The 21,782-nt window shown below is 53.5% G+C and overlaps 1 protein-coding gene across 9 annotated transcripts in view; it reads right to left on the bottom strand.

Moving 5' to 3' along the window:
- Positions 1-9,004: 9,004 nt before the first annotated feature.
- Positions 9,005-21,782, bottom strand: part of SLC6A6 (solute carrier family 6 member 6) — a 78,409-nt gene continuing 65,631 nt past the window's right edge. For 8 of the 9 annotated variants that reach the window (XM_058566125.1, XM_058566116.1, XM_058566089.1 and 5 more), the window contains 5 exons: positions 17,571-17,708; positions 16,312-16,414; positions 15,657-15,757; positions 13,026-13,196; positions 9,005-10,208 (listed from right to left, as the gene is read on the bottom strand). In XM_058566125.1, the coding sequence (XP_058422108.1) occupies positions 10,065-10,208; positions 13,026-13,196; positions 15,657-15,757; positions 16,312-16,414; positions 17,571-17,708 (657 nt within the window). In that variant the 3' untranslated portion in view covers positions 9,005-10,064. Of the gene's footprint in view, positions 10,209-13,025; positions 13,197-15,630; positions 15,758-16,311; positions 16,415-17,570; positions 17,709-21,782 lie in introns of those variants that run through there. The other variant, XM_058566130.1, reaches the window with a different exon arrangement.

Here is a 21,782-nt window from a genome sequence, read left to right on the forward strand (position 1 = left end):
AAAATGTTCCAGCAAAGCAGGTTTAAAAGAGCCTGTAGGATCAATTGCTATTCTTGTTGTACTTATGTAAATAGTTGGGCAAAATTTATTGAAACTAGACTTATTTTACGAACTAGTTAGTCTTAATTTGGCTATCTTTGATAAAAATGAGGGTGATTTTAGAGAAAAAAATTATATTTCAGTAAAAACTATAGTACACATTTGTGGATATTAGATCCTAGTTTTGTTAATTGTCTTGGAGGTTTCTGTTTTCTACCTGTAAAATTGACTGGTTCCTGAATTCTTCTAGTCTCCTGAAATATCTAGCTACCAAGCTCTGAACTAACGTTTTAAATTTTTTTCCATCATTTTTATTTGAAATCATTGAGAACTGAAACCACCCTTGTTCCTGAAGCCCTGAAAACTGAAGCAGGACAACTTGATATAAACTTAAGAGAGATCACCACGACAGCATGCCCATTGCTGTGTAAGCCACTCAAAAGGATACCTGAACACTCGATGACATCATCAGAGACATTTCAAGCTGCAAAGATGCTTCAACATTGACATCTAGAAATCTTCTTAACTGGCTGTCCTCTGAACTCAGAAACTGGTTTATAATTTGCTCCAACCATTAACCTTGTTTTTCTTTTTATTTCCATATAAATAGTTCTTTTAAATACCTGATTGCTTGCTCCCATAATATAGGACTAACTTTGGGAGCCCACCTGCATCACCACCTCCTAAAATGAATTTAACTGGACTGATCAATTTCAGGACTGAAAAAAAATGTGTTTAGTGAAATGAAACAATCTACCACTCAGCTTCTGGACTATGAAATTTTAAGTTTCAAAGGGACTGTGAAACTTCCAGGGAGGTTTCAGAAGAGGGGACTGATGGGGTTCAGGGCAGGCTGCCCCAAAATGTGCCACTCTGGTATGCAGATTATTTTGAGCTGAAGACAATAAAGGCTCAGAAGACTCAAGAAGAACATTTGGCCTTTCCTCAAATTACCTAAAAGAATTTAAGATAGAAGGCCTGTTCCAGGAAGGAGTTAATACCATGAGATAATTATAGTATAACATAAAATAGGTGTGATAAGAAAGGCACCAACAAGCCCATCTTATCGAAATTCTATCTCTCAGGCCACAGCCTCTATAGGTGGCCCAGTAAACGATTGTCTAACATGCTTTTCCATCGCCATGTGAATTGCCTTTCTCCCCTTTGAAGTCCCAAACCACTACACCCAACACCCTCCTTTGCCTGTACCTGAAGATGCGATTTAAGATGACAATCTCAGCCAGATGGCTGAGTTACCCAGTTTTTCCTGAGTCTCTCCCGTGTATACCTGTTATAAAGCTTTGATTTTCTTTTGTTATTCTGTGTCATGTCAATTTAATTTGTAGCCCAGCCAGAAAGGACCCAGAGTGGGTAGAGGATAGTCTTCCCTCCCCTACAATGCTAAGTGAAATAAGCCAGTCACAAAAAGACAAATACTGTATGATCCCACTTACATGAAATATCTAGAGTAGTCAAAGTCATAGAGATAGCAAGTAGAACGGTGTTTGTGAGGGACTGGGGGAGGGGGAAATAGGGAGTTATTGTTTAATGGGGACAGAGTTTCAGCTTTGTGAGATGAAAAAGTTCTGGAGATGGATGCAGAACAACGTGAAGATACTTAAAATTTACCGTCTTAACCATTTTTAAGTGTACAGTTCAATAGTGTTGTGTTTTACCACAATTAAAAATACATGCATGTACATGCACTGTATAGACCTGCAGTCCCCCACCTTTGTGATCAGTAACTTGATCTTCTATGAGAGCCCTTCCGGGTGCTTCACAAGACAAGAAGCCCTAGATGGTGGTATCCTGAAGGACACCGAGCCAAAGGAAGCCATAAAGTGGCGAAAGCCAGAGGCCCAGCCTGCCGGTGCTCCAGGTCTGCACCAAGGCTAACAAGCTCTCCACACAGCATTGTCACTAGGATCCCAGAGCCTTGCACAGTGCACCCTGCAGATATGAGCTGCCAGAGGCCTCTTTTCTGGCCCATCTCCTCTTGCTTCTCCCAGCTCCTATCTTTCTTCTGCCTCCCTCATCTAGGGGCTAGGAGTGTGGCATTGGGTCCCTGCCCCAGCCCGACTGCCCTGTAAAACTTTTTGTGCTGTTCAGCTTGATTGTCCAACCCCTTTCACTGATGTCCCCAACTCCTCCAAACAGTCCTCTGGCTTCTGCCGCCCACTGGGAGCATTGTCCGTGGAGCCTACAGCATGCCTTTCCCCTCTGGAGTCCCAGGACGCAAGGGGGGATCTTCATCCATCTCCATATGAGGGACACCAGCCCAGAGGTAGGTTCTGGGTCTCCAACAACCAGCAACTGTTGCTCTGGGCTCCTGGGAGTTCAATTGTGAACATCCACTCTCCTGATTCAGAGATGGACAAACCAAGTGTCAGGGAGGGCAAAGGACTGGGTCAGTTTTGCATGTAGTGGGGACCCTCCTATACAGCCTGAGCCAAAGCTCCTTCCCCAAGGAATGAGTTTCCACCCTCCCATCACTTGCTCCTCACTCTGGTTGAGAAGGGGGAGGGAGGGTGTGCAGGTCCAGGTGGGGATCTAGGAGTCTGAGGCCACCCACTACTCTCTCTGGTTCTCACCATCACCAACCCACCCTCCGGGCTTTCCTGGTAGCAAGCAGGATCTTATGCAAACTCTCCAAGCTTAGCTGCCCCTCTCAGGCCAGGAGCCCCTTGGATTTGTCCTCAGTTTACCTATGCCATGCTGTGTGCTCTTGGCCAAGCCACTCTACTGCCTGGGTCTGTTCTGCCTCTGTACAAAGCAGAGTTGGGCTTTAGGCACACAAGCTTTGCACCAGGAGATGGATCCAGAGGGACCGCAGACAGGAGTGGAGGGCAGTCACCTGTCTATTAGGACCTGGGGTGCTGGGGACCCTTTGCCTCCTCTAAAGCTGTGGAGCAGGAAAGAATCCCTTTAAGGCCTGGAGCCAAGCCTGGTCACTGCATGGGTGGGCGGGGTGGGGGGGGGTGGTGAAGAGGGGCTGCCATCTGGGATCCCAGCCAAGAGGCCAGACAGCCACATCTTAGGGCTATGCCACCTGCCCCAGAGAAGAGTTGGGGCCCTGGCCTGACTTGGTCTTATCTGGACAGGCAGGTGAAGGCTGCCCTATTTGTCCCTGAGATTTGTTCTTTAAAAAAAAAAAGGGACCAGAGAAGATGCTCCACTGCTCTGGTAAGCAGGATTAAGTACTGGCAAAATGGGGATTCATATGTCTCTGAAATAAGTGAAAATTCGGAGAGCAATTTGGCAATACCTAGGAAAGCTGATGACACAGATAGAAAAAAATAAAAAATAGAAAATTGCAGAATGAAATCTCCAAGATGATACCAATTGTGTAAACCTGAAAATCACAAAATAAGATGTCCTCAGATACAAGAATGTGCTTTAACATCACATTTATGTGAAAGTAGATAAACCTGAATGAAAAGGATACATGCCTCTGAGGACATTTTATTCCTTCACGTTAAAATGAAAAGAACCCAACAAACTGACAACCCTGACAAACAGTGGGGAGACAGGAAAAACAGGGAATTTCATTTTTGTCAGCCTTGCTTTTTTTTTTTTGGTGAGGAAGATTAGTCCTGAGCTAACATCAGTTGCCCATCTTCCTCTATTTTGTATGTGGGACGCTGCCACAGCATGCTTTGGCTGTGCAGTGCGCAGGTCCGCGCCCAGGATCCGGGCTGAGAACCCCCAGCCACCAAAACCGAGCTTGCCAGCTTAACCACTAGGCCTGCCACTGGCCGGCCTCTGTCGCTTGTTGAACTTGAAGTAAATATGACAGGTATGTAACACTCAACCTTCTGGTAAATTATCTGTGTTTTAAAAAACCTCTTAGTAAAACAACCAAAACCCCATGCAAATCAGCCCAAACAAAACCAGAGGCCACAGTGAAAGTGCTCCCCTTCTCAGTACACGTAACCCCATGGGCCAACCCCCGCTCCTCCACCAGAAGGGAGGGCACTGGAAAGAGGAATTTAGAGACTAGGCGGGGAGGCGGGCCACCCCAAGGGTCGGGCAGGGGGACCCCCGGCTAGGCCCCCGCCCTACCCGGGACCAGCTGGGAGGCGGGCGGCGCCACCGCTCACCCCCATTAGCAGTTACAGCGCAGGAGCTGCCCTCTGATTGGTGGAAACTGCGATCCCTGATTTGCATAGAGCCTCCGGCCAGCACCCCCGCCGGTGGCTGGCGCGCGGCGTCTGCGCGGCGGCTGGATCGCACTGGGCGGCCCGGCGCTGCGCCGCCGCCGGAGAGCACTGGGGGCTGGCACCACCCTGTCCTCCCTGGTCGCCTCAGGGCCTGCTTCCGTCCAGCCGCTTAGGACAGCATTTTGCGGACCCTGTCTCCCGGAGGCCCCGAAGAGGAAGGAGGAAGGAGCAGGCCGGCCCTGGCGTTCCTGGAGATTCTTCCGTTCCTTCCCCCTGGATCCCTGGGAAGGCCCCCTCCTGTCACGCCGCCACCCCGCGCTCACTCTCCTCAGCCTCTGCAGCCTCTCTTCCTTGGAGGTTAACGGGAACCTGGCCGGCGCACTCCCATCGACAGCGGCCCTCCCAGCTCATCGCATCCTTTTGGGGCACCTACCTGAGCAACTACTTTAATTGCCAGGTGTGGTTATCTGGTTAATGCCTGTCACTCCCTGCCCAGCACAGGGTGGGGCATGTAGTAAGTGCTCACATTCATTTAACAAATATTTGCACACATACCACTAAGATTGGGAGAAAAATAACGGTGAAAAAGCTGTCCCTGCTTTCATGGAACTAATGACCTGGGTAGGGAGACTGACAGTAGATAACCATCCCAAATAAACAAAGTGATTCAGTGCCAAGGAGAACCCTGCAAAGCAAATCACAGGGGCTCTGACCAACCTGGGGCAGATGGTCGGACCCCCAGACAGCCTTGCTCTAGTCCCAAAGCCCATGTCACCCTCTGTGCCCTGCTCTACCCAGAGGCTGGGAATCTGGATTGGGCTTGGTGGCTGTGACTGGGGCTTCTCCTCACCAAGATCCTGTGCTCCCTGTGGTAAGGTCAAGGTCTTGGCCACTGTACCCAGTTCTCCCCTCAGCCCCTTGTGTTTGGCAGGCCCTCAGGTGGGTTTTAAGCTAAAGGATTCAGAAAATTCCCAAGTATTGAGAGTGAAAAGAGACTCAACAGAGAGACTCAACAAAGAATCCCCACCAAGCCTTTTTATTGTCTCCAAAAAAAAAGCAGTTTTGTCCCCAGAAAGCCCCAGTGCCCATGTTTGCAACAAAACCCATTCCTTAAGACTGATGCCATGAGGTTAAATAACTTGCCCAAGGTCATACAGGTAGTAAGGGAGGGAGCCAGGATTTGAACACAAGCCACACGGCCAAGACAGTTGGGGGGGGGGGCAGTTGGACAAAGGCCATCAGAAAGTGAGCCAGCCAGAAAGAGAGGAGAGGGGATTTTATTCTAACATTGTCTATAAATGATGAGTTACTGAGAAAGATTTTTTGGTCTGGGAAGTTGGGGACAGACCCAGCAGGCTCCCCTGACCTTGCCCACTCACAAAGGGTGGTGGGGGCCAGTGGGCAGGAAGGCTGCCCTAAACCCTGACCGGCTCTATGACCCCAGTGAGGCCAATCTCCTCTCCTGGCCTCAGTTTCCCCACCTGTCACAGTGGGTTGGACTCACAATTCCCAAGGCTGAGGACGCCCGTGTCAACCACTGACCTTCTGGGGTCCTGAGTGTCCTCTGAGGTCCCAGTGTGGGGGGCATCATCCCTATTTGCACCCCGCCACGGTTGGCCACTCACCTGGTCTCCCAGCAGCCTGCCCCACTATTGGACTTGGCGACCAGAAAGCCCCGATCCGGTGTTAGCAACTGCACCTGGTGCATTATCAGCATCACCTCTGATCAGCCCCGCAGCCTTGAAGGGGGCGGTGGCTTATTGCAGATGGGGAAACTGAGGCTCAGGCCACTGGTGCGGGGCTCGCAGCAGGTGGCCGGCCTTCAGTCAGGAGAATCGGTAGAACCAGCGGGAGCAGACACAGGAGTCTGAGGTCGGGGTGCCACGCCCGACTCTCTCCCGGACTTGCTGTGTGCCCTGGAGCAAACCATGTCCCCCTGTGAGCCTCTGCCTCAGTGTCTCCAACCTGGGTAATAATACCCACGTTCGAGGAGCATCCTGGGGCGGCACTGAAAGCTCTCTGTAAAATCGACAGCGCTTGCCAACCGTGAGGAAAAACAGCCTCATCAAAACAGAACCACGTGTTGGATTTTAAAAAGGAAACGTTTATTTTCATGTTATAAGGTGATTACAAACTCCTCTAAAAAAAAAGCAAAGATGAATTTAAAATATCGATATACATATTTATCTAAAGAGCAAAAGAGAAGAAAAACCCTGCAAATACAGGGATCATATAATAAAACATTCACACACAACGGCCTGTACACGGCAAGACTGAATTACACACCAAGGATCTTATTCAAATACAAATGTTTCTCCCAGAAGAGTCTCTCGGTTGCTTTTTTTTTTTTTTTTTTACAAAAGTTTAAAATATTTTTAAAATATTTTGAAGTTTTAAAAAAAAGTCCTGATGTGCCAAACAAGTTTCCAGAAGGAGGCCAGACCCCCGTTCTCAGCTTTCTCTTGTGCTAAGCACACGCACAGTTGCTAGGAATTGGAAAATTGGGTACAAACCAAGTGGAGCCAACACCTCAATCTGAAGCCAAATATACGAAGATGCTCCACCCCTCAGGGAACACGCCGCGCCATCTGAGGTGACACCGCTTCCTAGCGAAACAAGACGCCTCCTGAGGGCCGGGCGCTGGGAGAGGGGAGGACAGGGGAGGAGGGCTGCTCCCTGGCTCCGGGCTGCCCACACCCCTCTCCCAGTTCTGGTATCGGGGTTTGTGTCTGCGTTGTGGTTTTGTGCTTGGTGAAGTTTTGCACAGTGGATTTAAAGCATCCCTGTGGACGGCCCGGCCTGGGGCTGCCTGACCCTGGGTCTGAGGGCTGGATGAAGCCCTAGCTGCCACGAGGGGGCTTCTCTTGGGTCCTTTCCTGGCTTGCGCCTGAGGCTCAGGGGGAGGGAGGTGCCTCGGCCTTCAGTGCTGGCTGCCCAGAGCATTTCCCACGATGCTGGCTGGACCACCGACCACTGTGCGGTGGCACCTGGGGGACACAAGAATGCCCTGTGCTAGGCCGAGGGGGGCCTGCTCTCCCCTTGTGCTTCACCACCATCTCTGGGGTGTGCTGGGGATCTGGGGCGAGAACGGGGGATCAGAGGTACAGAGAGGAAGCCGCAAATCGCCCAGAAATCATCCGAGGCCACCTCCTGCTGCCTGGGAATTTCCCACGTGGCCTCTGGCTGAGTCCTGCCTAAGGGGTTCTGCCTTTGCACACCAATCAGCTTCCGTGGGCCTCAGTTTCCCCCTGCGCAGTAGGGATCTCAGTGCCTAGCTCACAGAGAGCTGCTGGGTGCAGGGTCAGGGTGAACGGTGCTGGCACTCCTACCGGAGGCCAGTCACCTGTCCCACAGACAGGGAGCAGGCGGGGGACTGCCCGGTCTCCAGAGACAGGAGGACCAGAGTCATGAGCTCCAATGACAGTTTCCTTTACGTGGAGACATAGAAAAGCCACGCACCATTGCACACAGTACTCACAGAACCAAGTTCTGCGGGTACACAAGAGCTGGGGGCTGGGGGATTCGACAAGAGGCGACATTGGAGACAGGTGCCCCGGCAGCTTGTCGAGGGACGGGCTTGCGTCAAGTGGCTGACCTTCCTTCCAGGGGGGGCCTGGGGGCTTGGTCTGCATGTGTCTTTGGTCTAGAATTTGGTCTGGGACTCTTATAAGAGGCCTTGCTCGGGCCAGTCTCAGAATGGTGCAATTTGCCTATCAACCCGAAATACTGTAGCCTTTCGCCCGGGGTCCGAGCCCCAGGAGGGGAGATGTTGTAGCCCGAAATGACCACAAATGCCCCGGCAGCCACAGCTTGCCAAGCCCCCCTCGCCTCCACACGTCGCCTGTCCCCAGTCACTGACAGTGGTTAGTTTACTAAAGTTGCATCAGACAAAGGAAAACAGGTCACATTGCTACTCGGTAAAAACAGAAAAACAATAAGATCCACTCAGACACAGCGGCAACCATAAACACACAGAAAACAGGAACACGTTAGAACTGTTCACAGTCTGGAATCGCAGTGGGCGTCGTCTGGCAGAGTCACGCTTTGGAAACAGTGAAATGTGAATGCTTGCAGAAGACAAGAGCTTCGGAATCGCCTCTGTCCCTTGGGAGGGGGACGTTAAAGGCTCCTCCCCCTCTGAAATTGGGGAGGGGGTTTCGGGACCCAGAGAGCCCTGCTCTCAAGAGCCGGCTGGACGTCACTCTCCACACCCCAGGCGTCACAGCTGGGCATGTGGGGCAATGTTCCGGTTTTGTTTAGGCTCTGACCCTACAAGAGACTGTTTAAATGGCACAGTTGAGGTCCCAATGGAGCGGGGCTGGAGGCGTGTCCATACTCGGGATTTTAAAGGGAGGGACCTTCTCCCCTGGTTCAGAGAGGAATGCTGCTCTACGAAAGGATCCTGGTCAAGCCAGTTCTGGGGCGCCAGCCCCCTGCAAATCCCAACCTTCTAGAAATGCTCCCTCACCCCCTCCCCAGTCCCCACCTGGTGCACATCTGACACCAGCGTTGCAGGGCTGTGAAATGAAGAGGTGTCTTCTCTCCCAGGTCACCACCAAGGGCTGCACTCGTGCCTGAACTGCAAGGAGAGTTTTGGGAGCGCGTCACCCGAATCAAAGATTCAGCGACCCTCCAGAGACGCTCCTGGCACTCCCCGCAGGGAGCTGGCTGGCCTGGGCTGGGATCTTCAACAAGAGCGCATCAGGAGCTTCCCAGCCTCTGGGAGACGAGGACAGGACTGAAGCTGGAGAGATGAGGAGGAAAAGCCCTCGCCCCGACACCAGGCCCCTCTGCACGCTTGGCCCGCACCCTTGGGTCCACACCCTCCCCCGTCGTCCCTCCCCAGATGCGCCACGCTTCCCTCCTACAGGCAGCTTCCAGACGTCAGCTGGGGAACGCCAGAACCTGACAGGAGCCCACTGAAATGCCACAGGCCGTCCGGGGAGGCTCAGCCCCAGGGCGCCAGCTCCCCCGGGGATGCCCCAGGAAGGGCTGCGGCTGGCGGTCAGCCTCAGGGGGCTCCGAGGCCGGAGCCTGCCCTCTCGGAGCTCTCGCTGCTCCTCCCGGATGAACAGTTCTCACGCTCCTTCCAGTCCCTCTGGCTACCCACTCTCGGTCTCAGAACAAAAGGCTGGACTTTGCTCCTGGTGCCGAGGTTTCTCCTGCTCCTAGAAGCGGACTCCTGCTGTCGGCCGCATCCGTGGGCTTGCAGTCCGTCCCCGCTTTCGCGCGGCTGCTTCCTTAATCCGGCTTCTCTCTTCTCGGCAGCGATGAGTGTAACGAGGCGTCTCCTGGCGGCCGACCTTTCTCCAGCCCCTCTGGGTCTGGTCCGCTGATGGGCCCCCCGCCCTGTGTCTGCTCCTACTGGAACCAGGTTGGAAGGTGGTACACACCTTCAAGATGGGTCTGCCGCCCCCGGAAAACTCCACCCTGCGTTTTCTGGGGCAGAACATTCTGCCACCGACACAAGCACCGAAGAATTGCTTTTAAAAACGAGACCTATTGCTGGCAGGATCGATTCAAGTGGTAAAAGTGTATGACAGTCTCTAAGTGTATATATAGTTGTATGTAAAAAAAAATACCAAGAAAAATTTACCAAGTTCCCATAAAATACATCTAATTCAGTAAGAAAGTTCTGCCTCGCCCCGCACATCTGCCTGTGGGTTTTCTTTTTGTACAAAATATCCCCAATTCAAAATACATGTATGAACGACACCGCACACACGCGCACACACACACATGATAACGTTTTTTGTGACAATTAAAAAAAAAATCCTAGTGCAAATACAAAGCTCTGTAAACCTGGTCCTATGGGAATCTAACGTTAGTAAACAGCAGGAGAGCAGCCCATCGGCCAGCGAGCGCTCACATCATGGTCTCCACTAGGATGTGGGTGGGTTTCATGAGATCGCCGTTCATGGCCGCCGTGCGGGACTTGTAGGGTGTGGCCCCCTCGAGCTCCACAGCCCAGCGGTTGGGTTCCCTCGGGGTCAGCAGGTACTGGAGTCTCTGCAGAAGGAAGGGGACAGGAGCGGAGGAAAGTCAGGCGGCCTGGTTTCCCTCTTCACCACGACCGTCTACCAGCTCTGGGTCCTGCCAGTGTGCTGCTTGGCCTTTTGCAAACCACCCCCCTCTCTGGTCCTCCCATCTCATCCACTGGCAAATAAAGGCCTTCACTAGGGGCTCTCAAGGCCCCTCCAGGCCCTGAATCAGGGCAGGATTCCTGTCGGCAGTCACCCCGGCCAACCCTTGCTTACACACCTCAGAGACAGGGCGACTCAGACCTCAAGCTCTGACTTCTTTCTCCCATGGAGCTGAAATATGCCTCCTTGTAACTCCCATCTCCCAATTTCTCTGACTTGCAAAGCAGCCAAGTTTCTGCAAGTTGTATGCCCGAGGTTGTATAACTGTCTTGAGCCGCCCATGGCTCCCACCTTCCTCAAGGAGGACTCCAAACTCCTCAGCCTCCAACAAGCTGCATTTCCTGCCTTCTTGCAGATGGGTCTCCCCCATTTCCCTGTATGCATCCAGCTCTCCCTGCTGAGGGCTGGGAGACCACTGCTTGTGTCTGAGCTGCACCTTCCGACAGGGGGGCCAGAGGCTGGACCACATGAGAATTCTCACTTCAGCCCCAGGCAGGGTGAGTTCTGTCCTCCCAGCAGGTTGCCTGATCATGGAATCAGTGATCATGGAATCAGCCCTCCCCAGGACACCAGAAAACCAACAGCGGAACTGGGGCCCCAACTCACTGCTCCTGCCTTCCAGCCCACCTCCTGCCGAGAGACTTAGATAGGAAGCTGCTGGAAACAAGAAACTCTCTATCTAGGCACTGACATTCAATTCAGGTATATTACAATTCTTTAAAGCTTCTATTAAAAGCTAAAATATTTCATTTGAAAATCCAGATTTCCATCTGCTCTTAAAAAACTGCAAGATCTGGCCACCCCAGACCCATGTCCCCTCTTGGTGACAACCGGCCTGCGGGGAGCACGGTGCTGCCTGCTGCAGATTGCAATCGCCTCCTCCACTTCACTCCCTGCCCGCCCCAGGGGCCGCCCTCATCTACTTTGCCAGTCTGGTCCCTGGAGGAACGGGACTGGAGGCCCCGGGTAAAGGCGAGGCGTGGAACCCCCGCAGGAGGGGCAGGCTCTGCTCCACTTTCGTCGCTTTGCCTCTCCGCACATCTGCACAACGGGGTGTGCACCTGGAAGGCGGGACCAGAGGCCAACTCCCTTGGCAGCCCCCTGGGGCTCGGTCACGTGGGAGTGCAGGCGCAGCTGGAGTGCTCCCAGGACAGAGTTCTGGGTTTGCAGACCCGGCTCAGGGAGAAGTTCGTGGCTGGGAGGACACCTTGGCAACCTGTGCCGGTGGGAGGTCGAGGGGCACATAGCAAAGATGGATGGATGGGGCTCAACTGCCTTCAGAGGCTTGGGTTTTATAATACTTTAAAATTGGGTATTGAAGGGACACAAGTTAGTGACCTGTTGGGTGTGTCCCTCCCCATGGCTGAAATATGTAATTGCTGTGGGCACTGATCAATCAGAACAGATGTTTCTAGGTGGTAGGGACATTCTGGAAATTCCCGGGGAGGGGCTGTGTTGGCATGGGCTATTTAGGGTGGCACCTGGAGAGCTCAGGGTAGTAGCTGTTACTCATCTGTCCCCAGGCCCAGTATTTCAGTCTTTTAACAAATGATAGGGCCAATCAGTGTTCTAGCTGAACCCTCACATCCTTCCCCACGTCCCCGGAGAAAATACAATGGGTTTAATGCTGCAGGAACACCCTGGGCCGTCCAGCTCAGACAGACCCCGGCGTCATGCTGTCCTCCTTCGCACACCCCTGCCTACTTCCCCGGTCTGGTCCCTTCCTGCCCGGCCTCCTCTCTCCCCACCAACACCATCTCCAGGCCGCTCCCCTGCCCACAAGGAAACTGGCCCAACCCAAGGGGGAGCCGGAGCCCCAGGACATCCTGGCTCCAGATTTTTAAGAGAATAACAATAAAACAGCCCAGAACAAAACAGTGTAGTCCTGGAGCCAGCCCAAGCCCAAAGGTTAAGAGAGATTCTAAGAAAAGGATTTCTTGGAAAGAGCCCAGCTTTTGCCAGGGCCTGGAATCTCCAGTATGGTCGGAGGAATTTCTGAGAGGTTAGCGGTGGGCAGGGGCCGCGGGCGAGGGCATCGGCAGGCACAGAGGAGGAAGCGGAGGCTCTGCCTTGTGCGGAGGTGTCTCCTGAGGGTCGGGCAGCAGATGTGGCCACAGAGTCGGGGAGGGGGACACCAGCATGGGCTAGGCTTATCCAAAATGTGGCCGCAGGGTCAGGGGCCTCTGGGTGGAGCTCAGCCTTCCTCCCTGGCTCCTTGTCTCCTGTCTCACTGTGTCAGAAACACGGGCCCCCCCTCACAGGATAAAGCCCTAGCTCTTAGCTTGGCATCCAAAGCCACTGTCACCTCTCTAGCCTCATCGCCCACCCGCTAGAACATGTCACTGCTGCCCAAGTGCTGTCACATCTCCTTGCCTATGAATGTACTGTGCCCCACACCATTCCATCTCTCATCCTCTGCTTGGCAAACTCCTCCTCCTGCCCACAGCCCTCTCCGAAGGTCACCACAGAGCCTTCTCCCACAGAACTGTTCTTTGCTCCTGTTTTCCCATGGTGGGCGCTTCTGCCCATAATCTCAAGCACTCACTCCATGGGGCAGGTGAGGGGTCTAGGACTCAGAGAGGGCAAGCGACGCGCCCAAGGTCACACAGCAAATTGCCACCTGCCTGGCTTTCGGCCTCTTGCCCTCCCCCGACAGCCCCGTCTCAGGGTCCCGCATGCTCACCACAAGGAATGGCCCTTTCGTCTGGCAGAGGCGGATGACCATGACCAAGGGGACACACACCATGGAGGACAGGGCCAGGCTCCAGCCCAGCCCGATGGCCCAGGTGGGGTACACATAGACTTTGTTGTAGGTCAGAGGTACGTACTTGACGAGAGAGAAGATAAAGCATCCCTGTGGAGAGATGGGGGCAGTCAGGGCGTCCTGGGCATTGGGGCGGGGGGCTTCTGGGAACAAGGCAGGCCCACCTAAGGGGCCTCACACTTTCTCCTCCCTGCTGCATGAGGACCCCCACCACCCGTGCAAATCTGACCAGGTGGCTCCCCAGTGCCTTCAGGATGCAGTCAACTCCTCAGCCCGGCCGGCAGTGTCAGCCCAGAGCTGGGCCCCTTCCTCTCTCCCTACTTACCACCTCTTCCTCTACGCTGACACTCCAGCTACCCTGAACTCCTTCCAGCTCCTCAGCCACTTGCCACAGGGCCTTAGTACAGGCTGTTCCCTCTGGCCGACCTCTTTCCCCTCTTCTTCTCCTCATCCTGATCTAGCTCTAACAGGCCTTATTCACCCAGGCCCCGCCCGGATTCTGTCAGGTGCGCACTCTCTCCCCTCCCAGAGAGCGTGAGGTTACAATTACTCCTCCAGCACACAGCACCCCCGACCTGAGTCTGTGAAAGCAGGACGTGTGTCTGTCTTGTTCCCTGTTTTTCTAACACCTGGTGCAGTTCCAGGTGCACACAGCAGGTGCACAATAAATGCTAGCTGCATGGGTGAAAGCTTTTCCTCCCCTCCTCCACTGCCACCGACCCATCTCCATCCCGAGGCCCAGGCCCGGCCCCCGGGATAAGGTGTGCTCCTGGGCCTTGCCCTGCTGACTGTCCACAGCCCGGCCCTAAGCCCACGTGAAGGGCCAGTGGCCATCGGCATCCATGAACAGTGTGGTGGGGGGTCAGCTCTGAGCCCCACAGCCTGGGTAAAGTCCACATTTCCCCAAGAAGGGCACGCAAGGCTGGCCAGGAGGGCCCAGGACTCCTGCTTCTGGTCAGAAGGACGGCATCTCAGAACATCACCCAGGCTGTCTGGGATGACCCACAATGTGAAAATGACTTAAATCCCCATTACTTAATAACTGGGTTTGGACAGGAAGACAAATCTACCTAAATCAGAATTGACGACAAGGGAAGGGAGAGCATTAGGCTACAGACGCCTTCCATCCAGCATCTACTGTATGCCTGGCCCTGTTGTTGTTTCTGTCCATCTGTGTGGGGCTGGAGCTTAGACACAGGAAGTACCAGGAGAGGGCTACTCTGGGCTCTCCCAAGACTAGGAAGCTTCATACCTGCCCAGGTCACATTCCTTTTTCCACTCGGCTGATTTCATCCTCCCATCTTGGAATGCAGCCTATCTCTGATCTATCCAACTCCTCAGGGAGGGAGAGAGGAAGAAACTGATGGTCAGAGTGGTAAGAGGAATTGCCTACAAACAAATGTTAAGTGAGGAGGAGAACATGGGCTTCGAACCCAACTAAATTCATCTCCAATAATAAACTCGCCAATCGTTGTGGGTACTGGCTGCTACAGCTGACTTAGTTTTATGGGGAAACTATGTGCCTCAGATGAAAAGGCGACAAGCATATTAAACAACAGCAGCAACAACTTGAGCTTGTAGGCTGCCACTCACGTCCCACTGCAGAATCCCCTTGTTTTACAAATGGGGACACCGGGGCCCCAAGAGGGGAGAGACTCACTTAAGCTCACACAGTGAATTAATACCGATGTTGACTTATTCTGGCCTGGGAGCAGAGGTCACTGAGGGGACGGCCCATCTATCCCTCAGCGCCTGGTTTCTACGTGCAAGGAACATTTCTGCTCCCCACGTGTGAGCAATAAACGTCCTAGGAGATGTCTTCTGCTGCATTTCGCTCCAAAGATAACTGGTTTCAAACACTGACAGGGAAGCGGCTCGTGCTGTAGAGGCCTTGAGCCTCTGAGTGGAACCTTGAAGCAGGCTGCTTGGGCATGCTCCAAGGCCACACTCCAAGACGGCAGGTGAGGGAACCCTGCTGGGAAGAGCAACCTGGCACATCACTGCCCTTGAGTCCTGGGTGGGTATGAAGCTTCCTTGTTCTTGAAGAGCCCCGAGCATCTCTCTGCTGGGACTTCCCCTCTCTAGCCACAACTCCCACCCTGCCATGGAAACACCACATTTCCCATGTCTATGACCTCTCCAGTGGATGTCCCAAAGACTCCTCCACTTAATCAGTGACCCAAACTGAGCTCAGGAGCTCTGGAAGGGTTTGGGGAAGGTTATGTGCTCTGTCGTGGATCCCCTGCATTTCTCAACAAGCCCCGGGACACCTTCCTCTTTCAGAATGCCTTGCCTTTGCACAGGCTGGTTCCTCTTCCAGGAATGCCCTTCCTGTTTTCTCTTCCTGACAGACTCCTACTTGTCCTTCCAAACTCATCTCACGGTAACCTTCTGGAGCAGCCTGCCCCACCTCTCCGAGGCAGAGCCGTCACTAGGCTTGTCCTGGGCCAGCAGTTAGCAGATGCTGGATGCAAGATAGTTAAGCAGTTGAAACTGTCAAGCCCCAGGGAGTAAAGGTTCCTACCCACAGCCAGGCAGGGCAGAACTCACAACACAGAGAACCGGAGTGACCACGGCCCAGCTGTACTTCATCCACGGCCCAGGCCGATAGCCGATCATGTCCTCAATACCATCATAAAAGTTATCACTGCCTGCAAGAGACAGAGGCAGATAGTGACAAGGTGTCCAATGCCAGCATCCACCCTGGGAATGACACAGCCAGGGCTCAAGGGTTATGAGGGTCCCTGGGGCCTGATCCAGGTCCCTGCCTCTCTACACCACATAGATGCAAATGTGGCAGATGTTTATCTGAAACGATCTGAAATTCAAATGTAACTGGGCATCTGGTATTTTAATGGCAATCTTAGGCAGACCTCAACTCCTGGCGTGGCCAATCCAAGGTCTCAAGGAGGTCAAAATGGACCCTAGAGTAGTTAGTCACAGACAGACCCAGCACAGTCAAGGTCTGTGTTTGTCACAACGCACAGCCACAACGTGCACCCTCCGCACAGGGGGAGTCTGTGGGGGGCTACAATGCTATTACTGTGTAGGGGAGGGGCAGCCGTGAGAGGAAAAGTCCAGGCAGGGGAGGCCTTTCTGTTTGACTCAGAATGAATTCCCACTATAAGTCTCTGTTTCTGAAGTTTCTAAATAGAGAGGCCCGAAGGAGAGACTTGAGAAAGGATATGCAAAAATCTGTACTCACCATATATCCAGGCAATAACAAAACATTCGAAGAATGCAACCCATAAAAGGCACACACCACTAGCTGCATAGTAGTCAAAGAGCTGGAACACATACACGCCACCCTGGGAAGAGAAAAACCAGACAAGGGGGATTTGTTATTTGGTATCTAATTCCCTTAATATACAAAGAGCTCTGGCATATCAATAGGAAATATAAAGCCCAAGAGAAAAATGGGTGGAAGCTATGATGACCAGATATATATGTAAAAAGACGCTCCACTTCATGTTGACAAATTTAATTAAAAACACACACACACAGAAAAATGAAAGCAAAAAATGATGGGTTCACTGAAGCCGGCTTCCAAAGGAGGTGCTTAAAACCAACTGCGGCCAACACAAAAGACTTCAGGGATACAGCGTGTGGACCTGTGATCTGCCTTTGGGAGTGGGGTTCTTATGGAGTGAGGTTCTTAGAGACATTTCAAGAAAAACATTCATTTTTACTTTCAGTAAGGAAAAGAAGTGATGTGAAACCCTTAACTGAGCTTGGGGGCAAATGCAACTCTGCTGGAGGATATGGGAAGGTGGGGGGAGGGGCGCAGGAGAGAGCACGCCCTCGACCCACGCTCAGCTCACCTGTTTATGTTATTTAGTACAAGAATCTTCTTTTCTGGCCTGCCTCTTGCTGGACATGTGGATGCACTGCTGCCCTAGACACTCCTGCTCCTTTCCTCTCTCTGCTTCTTTTTCCCACTTGAAATGGATTCTCCTCACGGCCCCTGCCCGCCCTCTGAACAACGCATACTCCCTGTCAACAGACAGGTGGCACTGCCTGCAGTATTACCAGGAGGTCTGCATTTACCCTCTCCAACGGCTCCCCCTGCCTCCAGGCTTGAGAAGGGCCGCTACACACAGCCGTGGGTGACCAGGACCATTGTTAACATTGAGGTCAACCAAAGCACCCTTCCCCGAGCCTCCTCAGACCAGGGGAGGACGGGGGGCAGTGGGTGGCCACAGTTTTGCCATGGTAACAGGAAAAAGGGGCAGGGGAGTTGGGTCAACTGCTGGGTCCCCCCACCCAGTGTAGGCCGAGTCCCCTGGGCAGGGCAGGACCCAGGACCCCTGAATCGGGCGGGGTTGCGTCCTCGCACTCAGCCTCCGCCTCCGCTGGTAGGGGAGCACGGAGGCGGCGTGGCCGTTAACTGCTCCCAGAAGTGTATTTAGGGCACCAAGGGCCCTGCGAGGCGAGGTCCCTCATGCCAGTGAGACAGCCACTTACCTCTGTCACCATCGTCAGCCCCACCAGGTAGCTGATGCTACATATGCAGGCGATGAAGATCTCCCGACGGAAACCCTTCCTTAGGAAGGATGGGTAAAGATCAACCAAGGACGTGATCTGTCCTTCGACTTCCACAAACTGGGGAGGAGAAGAGAGTGGGTGAGCAGTGGATGCCCAGCACCTCCCTCTGCTCAGGGAGGAGAGCCCAGCGTGCGTGGAGTTGGCCTGTGGGGTCAAGCCACATGCGCGACCCTGGTCTTCCAGGCTCTGCACAGTGAGCCTTGCCCGCCGGTCAAGCCACGGGGTTCCACGCACGGTTCACTACGTATCCCACACCTTCTCATCTTAGCTTAGGCTGGGCCCGCCAGCAGAATGCCTTCCCCTCGTCATTCAAGACTCAGCTCAAGAATGACTGCTCCTCTGAGACCCATGCTGACCCTCCGCCTGGCACGCTTGCTGGCATGTGTGTGTTGGCATGACAACCTCCCTCTTCGCTTGGCTTCGCTGAAGCCAAGGGTGCTGCCCCCTCATTTCTAGGCCTCGAGTGCCCAGCTGGGCCGGGCACACGTGGCTGCTCAGCAAACACGTGACAAATGAGAGGGTAACCCAGAGCAAGTTGGCCTCAGTTTGCCCATCAGATTCATTTGGTGGTTTTTCTGGGTTTTTTTTTTGGTGAGGAATATTGGCCCTGAGCTAACATCTGTGCCCATCCTTCTCTACTTTATATGGGATACCGCCACAGCACGGCTTGATAAGCGGTGTGTAGGTCCACACCTGAGATCTAAACCTGAAAACCCCGGCCGCCAAAGTGGAGCGTGCGAACTTAACTACTACGCCACTGGGCCGGCCCCTCATTCGGTGGTTTTTGACCCTTTGGGAATTGTGGGCCCGTGAGAGAATTGTGCGTGCGTGCACACCCCCATGGTCATGTGTGTAAGCCAAATGCAGCCTATCACTCCAAGGCTCATGGGCTCTGGGAACCCATCCTTGGGCTCCCAAAGGTGAAGAAGCTGATTTGAAAAGGCCTCTCCATAGGGAATGTTCTAGAATGCCTCTCAATCTTTCTAAATCTTTCCATCTTTGCACTGAACAATTTATCTTGGAGATTGCTCCATATCAGAGACTTGCCTTGTTTTTCAAACAGCAGCATAAAACTCCATCCTGTAGGGGCCAGCCCGGTGGCATAGCAGTTAAGTGCACGCGTTCCGCTGCAGCGGCCCAGGGTTTGGATTCCGGGCGCGCACGGATGCACCGCTTGTTAGGCCATGCTGTGATGGCGTCCCATATAAAGTGGAGGAAGATGGGTATGGATGTTAGCCCAGGGCCAGTCTTCCTCAGCAAAAAGAGGAGGATTGGCATGGATGTTAGCTCAGGGCTGGTCTTCTTCACACACAAAAAAGAAAAAAACAAAAAACTCCATCCTGTGGACATGTATCACCATGGGATCTATAACCAGTGCCTGATGGGTGGTTTCCAGCAGGAACTCTTACCCTACATCTGCCTTTAGGTGCATGTGCACACGTGTCCACAGCACAATCCAGAAGTGTAACTTGAGGGTTAAAGGGCACGTAGAAGCATTTTATATTTGGGTGGCTACAGCCAAATTGCCCCACCAGCCAACACCCCCTATGAGGCCAATCTGATTCCTTTAGAAGCTGAGAAGCTAAAAGCTCGCCCCGTCTGTTCCTTCATCAGGGAGAGGCGTTGGGAAGGACGTTTCCCAGTATTCCTACAAGACAAATCCAACCGCTGACTCCTCTGGGGTGCATCCAAGGAGGATCAGGGAATACAAACAGGGAGCAGAGCCCTGCCATGTGCTGCAAGGGGCTGGAGAAATGACTCTCTGTTGTCAAAAACTCAGGGAAAAGATGACCAAGAGGCTCTCGAAAGGCCCCAGCGAGAAGGGGCTGCCGTTCTGACCTCTGAGTGATGTCAGCCCAAGGCGTTTTGAATCTAAATTGCCACAGAATTACAGCAAACCTGCAGCTCAAACACTAAGCTTCAAAAAGAGTTAAAAATGAAGGTTCTTTGCTTTTGTGAGATGGGAAATTAAAGACAGGAAGATCCAGTGTCACTGTGAGTCCGGGCAAGACCAGCACAAGCTCCTCATTTCCCAGATCCCTGTGTTTCCGGGAAACGCCGCCACCCCCCGCCCCCAGCCTCTTCAGACCTCCCTCACTTAGTAGCTATGTGACCCTGACCTCTCCGAGCCTCAGTTTCCTCCCCTGCAAAATGGGAGGATCTTGCCTACTCGGCAGGGATGCTGACACAGATTTGAAACCCTGAGAGTCAACTGGCAATCAGGTGATCACTGTCAGCCCACGTCAGGGGAAGGGATGGCCAAGGGCCTGGTGTGTGTGAGGGGGCTATAGCTCTCTTCTCCTCATGCCGTTTCACAAACTGTGTCCCCCTCAGGCAGGCCAGAATCCACAGGCATCTGCCTCCATGTGGCGATGTCCCTGCTCCATGTCACCGAGAAACACACAGCAGTACGATGGCTCCCAAGCCAGAGACAGTGCTCCCCACAAACGCTGGGGCCCCTTGGGCCGCATTTTCTCCAACAAGCAAGGGTCACGCTCCATCAGCAGGGCCTCTCCCTGAGGCTGGCTGTGGGTCCTGCGCTTCCACAGGAGGAAACTATTTTGGGGGAACTCAAAGGTAAGGCTAGGGGAGACGAGATCAGCAGGTCTGGGAACAGGCAGCCCTGGGGCCCAGCTGCAGCTCCTCCTTCACCAGGCGTGTGCGGTCTCTGCCGAGCCCCCGCTCTCTCGAAGCCTCTGTTTTCTTGGCTCTCGAGGGCAACAGTGGTACTCGGCATCGGGACACTGTGCGGATTAAGGAGCTAATGAATAAAAAAGCCAGGCTGGTGAGAGGAGGGAATAGGAGTTAGTGTTTCACGGGGACAGAGTTTCAGTTTGGGAAGACGTAAAAGTTCTGGAGAGGGATGGTGGTGAGGGCTGCACGGCAATATGAATGTACTTAATGCCACTGAGCCGCATACTTAAAAATGGTTAAGATGGTCAATTTTATGTTTTGTGTATTTTACCACACACACACACATTTAAGAAGACAGGTATGCAGTCTGGCCCACAGAAACACCTCGAGTGGCAATGCTCTGACCCTATCACGGTGCTGGTGGTGAGTGAGGCAGTCACTGTCATCGGCAAAAACTTCCTCCAGGTCCCTAAGTTCACACAGCAAAGAGAGGCAAAGGAGGAATCCCAACCTACGCCCACAGGCTCCTGAGACACCAAGCCCCAGCTCCCCGGGTTCGCATCCCACCCATGCCCCTTATGGTTTATCAATTAGGCAGGCCGTTTAACGGCTCTGAGCCGTGAGCTCCATGCTCTGAAGTGGGAGGAGTCCCGGCTCCCCCGGGGTGGCCTGGAGAGCTCCCCAGGATTCCCTCGGTGTGTGTGGTGTGGCGGCTGTGGGGCCTGGCTCAGAGGCGCCCCCCCAGCCAGCCCCACTTTCCTCCCCGGGGGGAACTCGAATGAACAACCACGTTCCGCAGCCCCAGAGGCCTATTTTGGGCCCATGGAGATGTCATGCTTTGTCATTTATTAACCTCTCTCTCCGTTTTTGATTTTTGCTGTCACTTAGAGCTCTGGAAGGAGTTATAAAAGCCATTTCCCTGGGGCCTCCACTGGGCCCAAGCTCATTAACTGGGAATGATTAATGGAGTCTGCCTGCTGTTTATACAGCTCAAGCCATCAACAACGGCCGGAGGATTTTGTTTTCAGTCTCCCAAATGTTTTCATTCTGTCTTCTCTGCTGATCCTGGGCCCCTTTCTGCCAAGCCCTTTGCTCTGCTCTTGACCCTATCAGGGGGCCGCCTCCTCTCCTCTGCCTGACCTTCTAAGACTTTCCTCCTACCTGGTTCTGAGTCCCAGGGACCTGCCTGGGGCCCTGAAGATGCAAGGGCTTTGAGGCTGCTGCCCCTGGGGCAGGCGGCGAAGCCCTCTCCTCAATTGGCCGCAGGCCCCACCTCTCACAGGGTCTCAGCTGACCAAAGACTTTCCATGAGGCAGCAGGACTCCCAGCCTGCACATGAGGCTGCAAAACTCTGGCTTTTCAGTGACCAGCCTCAGATGGTGGCCCCTGGGTGGCACCACCTGCAGGCTCTAAGTGGCCTGGGCACACCACCAGCTGGCCCTGCACACATAACTCCCCACTTCTGGAGTCACGCCTACACTTGAAACTGTCGTCTCG

Source organism: Diceros bicornis, chromosome 2, assembly GCF_020826845.1.
Source record: "Diceros bicornis minor isolate mBicDic1 chromosome 2, mDicBic1.mat.cur, whole genome shotgun sequence".
Lineage (NCBI taxonomy): Eukaryota > Metazoa > Chordata > Mammalia > Perissodactyla > Rhinocerotidae > Diceros > Diceros bicornis.